Source organism: Suricata suricatta, chromosome 15 (genome assembly GCF_006229205.1).
Source record: "Suricata suricatta isolate VVHF042 chromosome 15, meerkat_22Aug2017_6uvM2_HiC, whole genome shotgun sequence".
NCBI lineage: Eukaryota > Metazoa > Chordata > Mammalia > Carnivora > Herpestidae > Suricata > Suricata suricatta.
The window spans coordinates 73871816-73884840 of record NC_043714.1 but is presented as its reverse complement, the minus strand read 5'-3'; the positions used below and the strand labels follow the sequence as shown (position 1 = coordinate 73884840).

The 13025-nt window shown below is 48.0% G+C and overlaps 1 protein-coding gene across 3 annotated transcripts in view; it reads left to right on the top strand.

Moving 5' to 3' along the window:
* The window catches only part of FAM135B (family with sequence similarity 135 member B), a 183778-nt gene that overhangs the window by 157113 nt on the left and 13640 nt on the right, over positions 1 to 13025 (top strand). For 2 of the 3 annotated variants that reach the window (XM_029923764.1, XM_029923763.1), the window contains exons 11-13: positions 1481 to 1635; positions 6760 to 8734; positions 10576 to 10742. In XM_029923764.1, coding sequence (XP_029779624.1) covers positions 1481 to 1635; positions 6760 to 8734; positions 10576 to 10742 — 2297 coding nt within the window. The remainder of the gene's footprint in view (positions 1 to 1480; positions 1636 to 6759; positions 8735 to 10575; positions 10743 to 13025) is intronic. The other variant, XM_029923765.1, reaches the window with a different exon arrangement.

The following is a 13025-nucleotide window of genomic DNA, read 5'->3' as shown; positions in this document are numbered from 1 at the left end:
ACTCTGAAGTTACTACAGCCTTCATGGCTTTGAGGAATATAATACATCGCTTACCTTTTTTTTTTTTCTTTTAAAAAGTTTATTTTGAGAGAGAGAGCACAAGCAGAGAAAGGGCAGAGAGAGAGAGGGAGGGACAGGATCCCAAGGGGCTCCATGCGTCAGCGCAGAGCCCAATGCCAGGCTCAGTGCCATGATGTGTGAGATCATGACCTGAGCCAAGATCAAGAGTCAGATGCTTAACCGACCAGGCCACCCAGGTACCTTGTATCCTTTTTGGATGTAGGTTAAACTCTAATGGAGAACTAAGAAGGAAATAAAATAGTCATACTTCATATGTATATTCAAAATACACATATAATATATCCCATGTGCAGATGTTTGTCATATTTGTCCCCAAGAGCGCTGAAGGAGAGAATTCTCCTGGGCTCCTGTGGAGTTCTGCAGTTGGGAGGCTGTCCTGTGGGGGCAGGTGACCCGCCCCCCGCAGCTGATGAGCGATGTGGGGGCTTCCAGAGGTCCGGCTGCTCTGAAAAGAGCAGTGGTCAGACAGACAGACAGAAATTAGCTATGTGAGCTCAGTTCTCCTCCCAAACAGCCACGCCAGCAAGGCCCTTTCCCCTCATGCAATGGGATTGAGGCAGCGTGGAGAAGATGACAGAATGCTCCTCCTTTCCCTGCATGGGAGGAAATGAACTCTCCCTTCTGCAGGGACTTGAGGAGAAGGCAGTAAACATTTCCTACCCTCCCATCTTCTGACTGAGGAATACTGATGGTTTCAAAGTCAGAAACCTTGGTTCATGGAGGAGGAATATGGGGGCATTTTTTTTTAAACCCTACATACAGGAATGAAAAACGAGGGCTCCTGAACTAGGGGAACAAGGATGCTGGTGTCCACACAGTAAGCGATTAAAAAAAAAAAGCAATTTTCAGTGGTTCTTAATTCTTTGGGAGGTTAGAAATGCAGCAGTAAAGGATACTGAACTTGAAGTGTTTCCTCCGAAGTACTAAGATTCCTGTCAGTTAGAAACTTAGTTCCTCCCCTGCTAAAACAGTATTTAATGCATCTCACTGAAACAGGATGTGATAAAGTGCCCCAGTCATACAATCCGTGACCTCTAAGCTCGGTGCCCAGACCAGTTACGGTACAAAGCAGACCATGGCATGGTGGGCTGGGAAGAAAGGAAGAGAGGGTGGACAGACAGATGGTAGATTGCCAGAGCTGGATGTTTTGATTCTTAACACATTTCAGGCTTCCTTGGCAGGGCGCCTGGGTGTCTTGGTTGGCTCTTGCTTTCTGCTCGGGTCATGATCTCCTGGTTTGTGAGTTCGAGCCCCATGTCGGGCTCTGTGCTGATGGTGCAGAGCCTGATGGGGATTCTCTGTCTCCCTCTCTCTGCCTTTCCCCCCACTCCTACTCTCTCTCAAAATAAACTTCAAAAAAAAGCCTCCTTGGGCGCTAACCCAGTGCGTGTATCCGCAGGATACAGACCCACAGCCAGGTGTCTCTGGATGTCCGGAACTCAGAGTACCTCACCACCATGCCCCCGCTGCCCGCCGAGTGTCTGGACATCGACGGTCACTGGGACACCTTGCCGGTTATCTTTGAAGACAGATACGTAGACTGCCCTGCAACAGGTTGGTCCTCCTTCGGGAAAGAACAGTGGGTCCCAGTCAGTTGCCCTATTTATGCTCCGAGGTATGCAAGGGAGTAATTTGTCAGCTCGTGGAGGAGAGCAAAGACTCAGGCTAAACCAGTGGGAGGTGACGTGATGTCCATGCAACTGACAAATCACTCTAACAGAAAAGATCTGCAGTAAAGATCTGCCTCCTGACTCCTCCTGGGGTAAAATCCTACCACATTGCCTCAGTGTCTTCACCTGCACAATGGGCACCAGATTCTCCCCTCAGCAGGATACTGGGAACGGAGGGGAGGATGGACACCCTTTCTTACCCCAGATGTGCAACTCAAATATAAAATCATTTCTCTTGGCATTGTAATGGCATTCAGTTCCAACTCTGGTGCATTCGCTTCGTGCCGTGAACCAGGCAAGGTATTCGAGAAAGCAGGCTGCGTCAGTGACTGGGCTAGCGGGTGAGTGACTCCGCTCAGGGAGGAGAGACAGCGGGCTCCTGTGTATTTGTGTGTTTGTCTCCGAATCACCTCCGTCTTGCTGGCATTGCACCGTCAATAAATCCATAGCTGGGGATCACCCGAGGCACACCAGGTATTCGGTAGTGTTAGTCCTCTGTCCCCTCACACAACCCTGCTTGTGGAAGACAGAGCTGAAGGAAACCCGTGGTCCCTGAACGAGCCAGAAAATGTAGCTGGAGGCTTTCCATGCTTTCTCTTTTTAATCCTGTTAAAAAACAGACAAATGAACTTCATAAGCCCTATTTCACCGAGAGAAATTGAGGCACAGGGGTATAAATATGTATTAAAGATCACACAGCTTATAAAAGCCAATGTGCAAACAAGGCACCCCAGCCCCGAGGCCCAGGGTCTGTGTTGCTGTCTCTTTGTGAGGCATTTTAGGCCCTTACAGTTGGATGGCCATCATTTAAATTATGTGCCATTTAAATTTAAGAATTTCTGCAGTCAGAGATTTGTAGGGTCTCTACAAAGTCTAGGTGACCTCCGAAGGCAGTGTAACTTTGTACATGAAGGATGTTCCCCGGTTCTTAGCTGTGCCCTGACACCTAGTGTCCATGTTGAATAGGACAAGCCCAAAGGTAGGGGCTCTAGAGATGCCGCCTACTGGCTGGTCAGACTTAAGCCAACTTTGCCTTGAGAATTTGTGTGTAGGTGTGTGTGTGTGTGTGTGTGTGTGTGTGTGTGTGTGTGTGTGCATGCACACTCATCTTCATTATAGTTACGTCATGTAGCTACAGAAAAGTTGAACAGTTAGAGAAGAAATTCAAAATGAGCACCCATGCTCAGACCCCCTGATGTTATCATCAGGCCTCCTTGCAGACGGTCTCCCAATCTGTTTTCTGGCACATATTAAAACAGACACCCCAGGGGATCGAAAACTCAGCTCTGCAACTCCCCCGTGCAATCGCATTGCATCATCTATATTTTCCATGAATCTTCTTCATGGGCTCTGAGCCCCATCCAGCCTTGCAGCGCGAGCTGGGAAGTCAACCTCAGGCTTTCTGGAACTTCCCTGCTGGCCCTCGTCCACCGCCCTCTGTGTCAGTGCCCTAGATCTAGACATGGCCGGGGCTGTCTTTCCAGCACCATCTGCCGATGCGGCTTCCTCTCAGCTGTATTCTGTCCATCCCTGCATCTACTTTAGAACCGGCGTCTCTGCAGCTTCGGTGATGTGCTTGGTGCACGGGCCTCAGCGGAGTCTGGGACCCCGGCGCGAGGGGTCCCAGTCTTGCCAGAAGGACCCCAGGGCAACTGCTCTCACAGGGCTGGCTGTCTCCTCCAGATTTCTCTCTACAGACCTCTCAGCTGCTCCTTCCCCTCCCCCACCAACTACTTCCCCACTCAAAACTTTTTTGACCTTCTTTGTTCTTTCACAATGTGCTCTGATGATTTAATCCCAGAGCACAACCATTAGCAAATAAAGAACTATTTCCTTTTTCCTCCAGGGGTTGGTGACCTTAATATAATTTGCAATGAGGTCATCACATTTGCATTCTGTTATTTTAGCTAGGGAAGAAAGGGAAAAAAAGAGTCCCATTTCCATATTAAAATAGTAATATTTATTCATGGTCTGCTGTCAGCCCACGGCTAGACGCTTTCTGTATACGAGTCACTCTCAGAGTCTGTCTATATTGCCTGCAACCCCTTCTCCCAGGCACCCCTCACTCCTCGGTCCCAAGGCAATTAACCTTCTGCATAAAGGCCTTCATAGTTGACTAAACGGCCTGAATTTGAATCCTTTCCCCAACTATTATGTGAAACTGGGCAAAAGGAATTGTAATTTATATTCTGTAGACGTACTGTGAGCCGTAGAGAGATCCAACCACAGAACACATTAAGAGTGATCAGCACAACGGAAGTTATGATTGTGTATCAACTAATACCATTAGCTAGCATCTGACTGAATCCATTCTCTTTGAATTAGATGTTCTGCTACTCTGATTTTTCCTCAGCTGTGACTGTGAAGCTAGTGTTGCCATTTTGACAGTCCACTTCCTCACTGGGCTCCCTGTGTCCTGTCTCACAGTCTATGATAAATCAGGGGCCTCTTTCATTTTTGTTCAAAGAGTCCATCAATCTTCCTGTATCCTGTAATACAAAGACCAGGGCATTCAAGTTCATCCATAGGGTGGGCTCTCTCTGCCTGTCTCCCATCCCTATTCACGCTGGCTCCGTCCACATGGGAGCTGACTGATCCCTGACCACACCGTGCACACCAGGCTTCTGGATCTTTGCCCTCTGCTGTTGTCCCTGCCTGGTCTGACTCATTATCTCCTTCTCTGAAGAACCCAATTCCTTTCCTCCAAGATAACAGCCTGCATGCTTCAGGTAGAGCCCAACCGTACTGTCCTGTGTGTGCTTCTTGAGGTTCTGAAAATCCCTTAGAGACAGAGACTCGTTCACTATTCTAACTGGACCCCACGTCCCCTCTCCCTAACCCGTGGCCTAGTACAGGACTCTACGCAGAGGTTATGCCAATTATTATTCATGGACTCAATCACATTGGCCTTGTGGTTTTTTCAACCCAATATAAACAGTTGGTGAGAGTAATCGTCTTTGTTCTTCTACATTTCTGTTCTGTTTTTAATTCGTCTTATGAACACAGCTCAGTGACTGTGTGGCAGCCGTGGTGCCAGCTGTGGGCACACAGGTGCTCACACAACACAAGCCCTTCTGTGCAGTGGGGACAGGAAGCACACGGGGGTCCTTTTATATATGGTGGTCATGGTGTCACAGCACATGTGTCTCGAAGGGACGCTGGGAATTTGCCCAGAGGATGTCCAACTTGTTGTTGGCTATGGGAAAGCTCCCTCAGAGGAAGGGACATTTGCTCAGTCCCTCAAGATGCAACGAACACATCGACATAAGGAAGAGACCCATTCTTTCTCAGTCTTTGGTCTAATCTTGGACCCAGTCATAAATTTCACTCCAAGGTGTGAGCTGTTGATGTGGTTTGTAAGTGTCTCAGTGATTCGCTTCATTACATTCTATAGTGTTTATATTCCTTTGACTTCCATGAAAACCATATGAAGGATTTAAATGTTTTAAGTAAAATAAAAGCCCAGCCGTGTCTTCTTTTGTGTGGTGTGTATGGAAATTGAATAACATATCAGATGGCTCTGTCAAGAGGGTGGTGGTTCAGACAGACATAGGAAGCACTTATTTTTTTTCCATGTACACTTGGTTAGAAGGGGGAGAAAGACTGAGAAAGATAGGGAGGAGAGGGGGGTGGGGAGAGGTGGGGGAGGAGGAGGGGGAGGAGGGAAGAGAAAAGAAAAGAGAGAGCAGACTGAGAGACAGGATTCGAGAGATAATAGTTTACCCTAAAGAAAAATAGGAGAAAGAAGGTCAGGCTTTGACCCCCCCGCCATCCTACTGGGAAGATCAGAGTGATCTGGGAACCTTTGTGGTCTGAATGCCCTGCGGGATGATTGCCTTGTGACAGAGCTCAAGCTCAGAGGGGCTCCATAGAGAAGGCAGAGATCTGTCCTCCCCACGTGTGACATTTCATATCATAACTCTCCTGTGAGCTCTGTCTGTGAGGCCAGCTGGTCACTGTGAATCTGCCCATCCTAGAGCTGAAGAAAGTGAGCTCTGGTGGAAAAGTGGCTTATTTATTCTGCCATCATCCAAGGCCTCACGGCTGGTGGGAGCTGGCGTCAGGAGGGGAAAGCAGACCTTCCTGGCTCCACACCTCTCTTTCTACACTGTGAACACTGTACATGAGACAGAGAAACGCTTTGATATTTAAAGTTGTAATTGTTAAAACTGTTTTGGTTAAGTACAAGGTGAATCATGAATTATCATAGTTGATAGCTTTGCATTAGTGCTGACACTAATTACCTGGTGTTTGGTTGAGTTACGTAGGTCAGGGGCACAGCCTCTGATAAGGATGCCCTGACATCAGGCACAAGCTTATGGGATCCCGGGCCACCTGTACTTCTGACCAACAGGCTACCAATTCAGGGCTCCCCACCACCCTCTCAGGGTTGATGATTTGCTAGAACAATTCACAGAATTCAGGAAAGTGTTGTGCTTATGGCTACAGTTTTAATAGAAAGGATCCAAATAAAGGCCAGCCCAAGGAGAGACCCAAAGGGCAAGGCATGGAAGGTTCCCAAATATGAAACTCTGGGTGCCCCCAGGACTGGTCATCCTGGCACCTCGATGTGTATTGCCAGTGGGGAAGGGTATTCAAGCCCCAATGTCCACAGTTGTTATTGGGGTTTCACTATGAAGACATGGCTGCTTGATCATTGGCCACAGGATTGAGCTACTCTCCTGGGACATTGTCCTGGTATTACTTGGCTCAAAGCCCTGACCCAGTGGTTGGTCTTTCTCACATGGTCAGTCCCCGTCCTGACTCATCTCTTTGACATAAACTAGTAAAGGGCTCATTGGAGTCACAAGGCTGGTGTATGCTTGCCTGCCACAAATAACGGAGACTTCACATCACTTGGGAAGTTGCACGAATTCAGGGCTTGTCCTCCAGGAACCAGGAACAAAGCTCAGCCATTTTTCTTTATTATACAGTCAGGCTTCTGCATAATCTGTGGACATAGATTTGTAAACCACCATACATTCGTCTTTCTTTTTTCTTTTTGTAGAGCACAGTTTGAGTGTTTCCCCTGATTTTGATGTCCAAACAAGTCCTGCAATAATGAATCTGAAAGACCGAGAAGAGAACCCTGCTGTAAGTAGAAAATCACCTTTTAGGGAAGACCTTGCCTCACCTGCCACGAAACCACCCCAGATCGACTCTGATAAGGAAGTTCTGAGGCGTCCAGAGCCAGATGACAGTGCAGCTACACCAAAACATGAGCATGTGTGCTCTGGATCTCAGGTGTATCTGACCATCGGCGAGTTCCCAAACCAGGCAGGTTTGCCTAAAGATGAATGTTGGGCTGGCCCAAGGGCTGATGCTGGAACATGTCCACTGGCAGATGAGGACCTGCCCGGAAGGAGACCGGGTCCAGAGGATGGCCAGCCCCCAGCACTCACCTACATTGATGTGAAATCTAGCAATAAGAGCCCCTGCAGTGCTGAACCCACGGTGGTCCTTAGTGCTCAGTGTGAGAGTGGGCCCTCTCAAAGTAACTCTGAATCTGCCAGAGTTGTGCCAGGCAAGGAGGTACCGGGTGGAAGTCGCCAACACGCCATCTCCTCAGAGAAAACAGCACTCCATGAGTTAAGTACTCTAGGGAAGGTTGCAGACCAAGAGGGCAAGATGGTGCTGCTGAGTCTGAAGCTCCCCTCTGAGCCCTGCGATCCACCAAACTCTTCTTCGAGGGATCCCTTAGATGTTAGGGCTTCCCCAAAGGACCCTCACTCGGAGGAGCAGGAGGAAGGGTCTGTGCTCTCTGGGGTCATCAAGCGGTCTTCTTCCATCATCTCCGACTCAGGCATTGAGAGTGAGCCGAGTTCTGTCGCTTGGGCCGAGGCGCGAAGCAGGGCACTGGAGTTACCCAGTGACCGGGAAGCCTTGCACCATCTGGTTCGAAGACATGCCCTACACAGGAACTCCTTAGAGGGCGGACACACAGAGAGCAATACGAGTTTGCCAAGTGGGACTCAGGCGTCCCTCACCTCCATTAGCTCCTTGCCCTTTGAGGATGAGGAACGGGAGCTGGCACTCACCAAGTTGACCAAGTCTGTATCTGCACCCCACATCAGTAGCCCAGAGGAATCTGCTGAAGACACAGATGCCATGCAGCAAGGTGGACCTCTTGCTGCAAGTTCAGCTGCTCCCATCAAGAGTGTAGACTCCCCAGGATCCAGGATCCAGGACGCTGGGGCACAGGTGGTTTCAGGTGCCGACAGCCAGCAGATCCCTGGTTACATAGACATCCCCAAAGGTAAAGAGAGTCCATCTGAGCCTCCAAGACCTTGCTGTCTTGATGGCAGGATGGAGAACCTTCCAGGTATTGAAACCAAAGGTCTTAATCTAAAAATACCACATATCATATCCCTTGAAAACCCTAGGAATGGATCTTTTCCTAGAGTCCTAAAGGAGACCCCCAAAGGCATGCCTGAAGATTTGAGTATGGAGAAAGAAGCTCTTTCTGACAGCAGTATCTCAGATGATGAGACTATTGCCCACCATACGGTGCCTGAATTGAACTGTACAGCAGCTGCTGAGGCCATCGACCTGGGTTCAACGGGCGAGCAGAACAGCTCACCTTGTATCATCGATGACACAGAATTTAGCAAAGGAGCTAAGGCTCTCCTGGAGGCTGGACATGAAGCAGGCACTGTATGCTCCACTGTGACTCACTCCATTCACTCCCAGGGTTTAGGAAACCAAGAGCCAAGGGCAGGCACTGCCGTCATGGTGTCCCACCTGCCCCCGGCAGAGACCTTCACTCTGGAGAGCCTGAAAGCTGTGGAGGTCGTCAACCTGTCCGTGTCTTGTACTGCCACGTGTCTCCCTTTCTCGTCCGTACCCACGGAGACCCCTGCCAGGGCTGGATTTGCTGCCAAACAGACCCCATTGCCCATCACTCATCAGCCTCTGGGTTCCTTTGGCGTGGTTTCCACTCATTCCAGCAAGTTGGAGGAAGAAGTCAGTGAGAGGATGTTTAGGTGAGCTTGCTGATGGCTTACCCACCCCGGCACAGATATAAATTTGCCCACATATTTCTCAATTCCATGCATCCATTGAGATAGGAGTTCTTTCCTGATGTAGATAATGTAATATCCTAGCGTACGTCAACACTCCTAGTAGGCCCATCTCTCAAATACAGCCAGTGCATACATTCTCTGCACTGCTTTTCTATGTACATCTCTAAATCATCTTCGTATGCAAAAATTGGATAACTGCACAAACTCTAAGGTTTTTTCAACTTTAATATATTGGAAACATTTCTATATTTACAGATCTATTTTTGCATTATGATTTTATCCTTTAAACAACATTCTGTTTTCTAGGTATACCACGATTTATTAACAAACTCCTTAGAGATGGGCATTTAAGGTTTTATTTTTGGTTTTTATTATGATAAACAATTCTCTTATGACTGTCACCCTACCTCTATCTTTGCAAATAGAGAGGGCAGTTCATTAAGAGCCTTGGGGAAATTTCATCAGATTTGCCTCCTAATCCCCTTTGTGCAGTTCCTACGTTTATCACCCCTTTTACAATGCCAAAATCCATCCTGCTTCCTCACGTGGGGTTTGTATTCATAGTGCTCCCTCATCCGTAAACTACATATTTGATTAAGTGTATTATGGAATCATCTTACTACTCTTCTGTGAAATGCTGGAGAGTTGCATATTAATGATATCTATGAAAGAGATCACACAGGCAAGTAAACTTTGGATCCCTTGCTGTATAAAGAACATTAAATACCTATTACGCTCACATCCTCAATTTGACATATAGAGAGCAAGCTCTACCCAATGCCTGATTGGGTTGTCCTGGCTGGCACCGTAATTCCAGCCCAACAGGGAGACAGAAAGATGAGAGAAGTGAGTGAGGGCAGCTGGGTAGATGGGATGGATCCCGTGTGTGCGCAGCTGAGTCAGGACAAGGACCCCATCTGGCTAGCGAGTGTACATAGAGACGGTGGCCAGGGGAAACTTCGGACGTGACTACAGGACAAATACGAGACACACAGTGGTGGTGGTGGTGGTGGTGGTGGTGATAGTGATGGTGATGATTGTGTTAAGTCTGGTAATAAATTGTTTTCCTACTTAATCAGTTTTGAGTACTGTTCTAAGCATCTTGTGTATATCACTTAACACACACAATAACTTTATGAATTAGATAATCATGTCTTCTCCTTTTACAAATGAGGAAATGAAATGCAGAGAGGTTAAGTGGTTGGCCCACAGCAAGTAAATGTCAAAGCTGAGATCCTGACCTTAGCAGTCAGACTTCCGAGTCCATGCTCTTAACCACCACCTTGTCCGAGACTCAGACAAGGAATGTGATAATCTGGCGGGAAGGGCACTTCAGACAGGCCTCAGTGCACAAAGACAGACGAGTAGGCGAACTGACTTCACATAGGGAAGCACGAGCAGTGCGTTCCCCTTGGAAGCTGGGAGACGCTGCCAAGAGCAGGTGGAGTCCAAGCCCTGGGAGCCATGGGGGCCGTGTGAAGAAGCTTGCCCTCTGGGGAGATCTTTTTAAGGGTTGCATGGATCCTTGGAGCTGAATGGAATCTTACAGGTCCTGTTCCATGCAGGAAGCACATAGAAATCTGCAGAAACCAAACCAGTAACACTTTTCCCGGGATGCTTTCCTGGCCCCTTATTGAGAAAAAGCTTCCCTCACCAGCACCTCCTGGGGCCTCATATCCTGCCTTTGCTGCTCGCAGACCCTTCTTTGCACATGCGCATCATCCCCACCTCCCAGCTCAGCTCATCTCCTGCTCAACACAGCACACACAGCGTGGCTTCTGATTAATTAGTGTATTCTCCAGTTTTTATCAGGCCAAAGAAAAATTTAAAAAAGAACTGAAGATTGCTGGATTTCTGTACAGTGACTTATCCGTACTAGCTTCTGATATACCGTATTTCCCACCAGAGGAAGAGGAAGAGAATTTGGAAGATGGGATTCACCTGGTAGTCTGTGTCCATGGCCTAGACGGTGAGTCCTCAAACGGCTTCTTCCACAGAATTCTGTACTAGAAGCCGTTTGTAATATTTATGAATTAGTTTGAGTCAGGTACTTGTTCAACAGTGTTATTAGCAACCATGGAATGGTGATGTGCTGGGTCTAGGGACATACCATGGCCTTGTTCCCAAAGATGAGATCTCTCTAACACAGAAATCTGGTGAGTAAATGAAACACATCAATATGTGCAATAATGCGGTAAGTAATGGAATGAATGAAGGAAGATATGGAAGAAATAATTAATGGAACTAATGAACAAAAATAAATGAAGGAATGGATGGATGGATGAATTGTTGGCCTGAAAATATTAACGGGATGCATGAATGGTTAGAATGGTTGGATTAACAGAACCCATGAGGCAATAGAATATGGGGAGATATGCAATGGATTCATTTCGAGGGGCTCAAGTTAGTGGCCCCAACTATTTTGTGCCTTTTTTAAATTCATTTCTCGCTTAAGGTGCAATTTTTATATACCTGACACTGCACTAAGTTCTGCGATTGCGGAGACCCAACATGGTTCCTGATCTTAAAAAGTTCTTAATTTTGTGAGATTAGCAAATATGGTCCAAGGGAAGAGAGAAGGGAGAGGAAAGGCCCCTTCTCCCACCCTGTCTCCTAAATGAGCTAGTCCCCAGTCTCGGGTCTCTTTATGGTTTTTGAGGTCACCCCAAAGGCTGACTTTATTTGTATCTGTATCCCAAGATACAAAACTTACCAGCTCAGCCTGGACCAAAGGCAAGAACTTGCTCCTGCCTCCCCTTGTGAATTTCAGCTCCTCCCTAACTGGCTGAAGAGAGAGATCAGGTCAACTAGGGGTGCAGGGTGTCTGAGTTCTCCTCAAGCTCAAGTCTGCATCATAATTGATCTGAAGACCAGAATGTGGAATATGGTTTCTGGAAGACTCTTGACATGCACGTTTATGGACTCCAGTGCATAGCCAGTGTCAGGCAAGGGAAAGGACATCCCTGGGGCTGTGTAGGTGACGAGTGGCTAACCCTGTGGTCACAGTCTTCGCTGATAATTTGTTAGGGAGCGGTGGTGTGCTGTGCCCCCCTTCCAGGACAGCCTCTTCTTGGTCCCCTTGGTTCTCAGCCTGGGGGCTGTTGCATTTAATTGTCTGCCTGTGTGCCTTGGGCACCAGGACACAGCCTAACAGGTCTATTCGGGGAAGTGTTGAATAATCCTGTGGTAAAGAATACATCCTGGAGGAGGAAGAAGAGGAGGAGGAGGGGGAGGATGAGGAGGAGGAAGTGAAGGAGGGGAAGAAGGAAGAAGAGGGGGAGCAGGAGGAAGTGAAGGAGGAAGAAGAGGAGGAGGGGGAGGAAGAGGAGGAGGAAGTGAAGGAGGGGAAGAAAGAAAAAGAAGGGGAGCAGGAGGAAGTGGAGGAGGAGGGGGAGGAGGAAAGGAGGAGGAGGGAGAGCATGAAGAGGAAGTGGAGGAAAAGGAGGAGGGGAGGGAGTGGAGGAGGAGGGGAAGGAGAAAGGTGGGAGGAGCAGCAGCACTATTGGTTTATTGGGCCAGGCACCTTCTAGATACTAGATACTTAACACATATGAATGTCCTTGACTGTCACAAAGCCCTGCAGAGTAGGCATTGTTATTGTCTTGTTATAACTGGGGAAGCTGAGTCAGAGGGCACCTAAGTGACGTGTATAAGTTCCCACAGTTAATGTGGTTGAGCCAAGGTTAAAACCCAATGGAGATGTCAGGCTCCAGAGCCCATGGTCTTCTTCTGCATCAGGCCAACAAGTTCCTCTCTTCCCCTGTCCAAACGTTGGGCCCCATCACTGTTTGTTATCTTTTTATTTTAATTTTTAAAATGTTTTTTTATTTATTTTTGAGAGACAAAGAGAGACAGCGTGAGCAGGGGAGAGTCAGAGAGAGGGAGACAGATTCTGAAGCAGACTCCAGGCTCTGAGCTACATGGGGCTTGAACCCATGAACCGTGAGATCATGAGCTGAGCCAAAGCTGGATGCTTAACCAACTGAGCCACCCAGGCACCTCTAAGTTATCTTTTTTTTTATAGTTTATTTTTAAATTGGTTTCCATATAACACCTGGTGCTTCTCCCCATGAGTGCCCCCTGCCTTGACCATCACCCCCTTCTCTCCCTCCCCCTCCCCCTTCAGTCCATGGTTCGTTTTCAGTATTCAATAGTCTCTCATGATTTGTGTCCCTCACTCTCCCCAGTTCTCTATCCCCCTTCCCCTCCCCATGGTCCTCTGTTAGGTTTCTCCCATTAGACCTATGAGTGC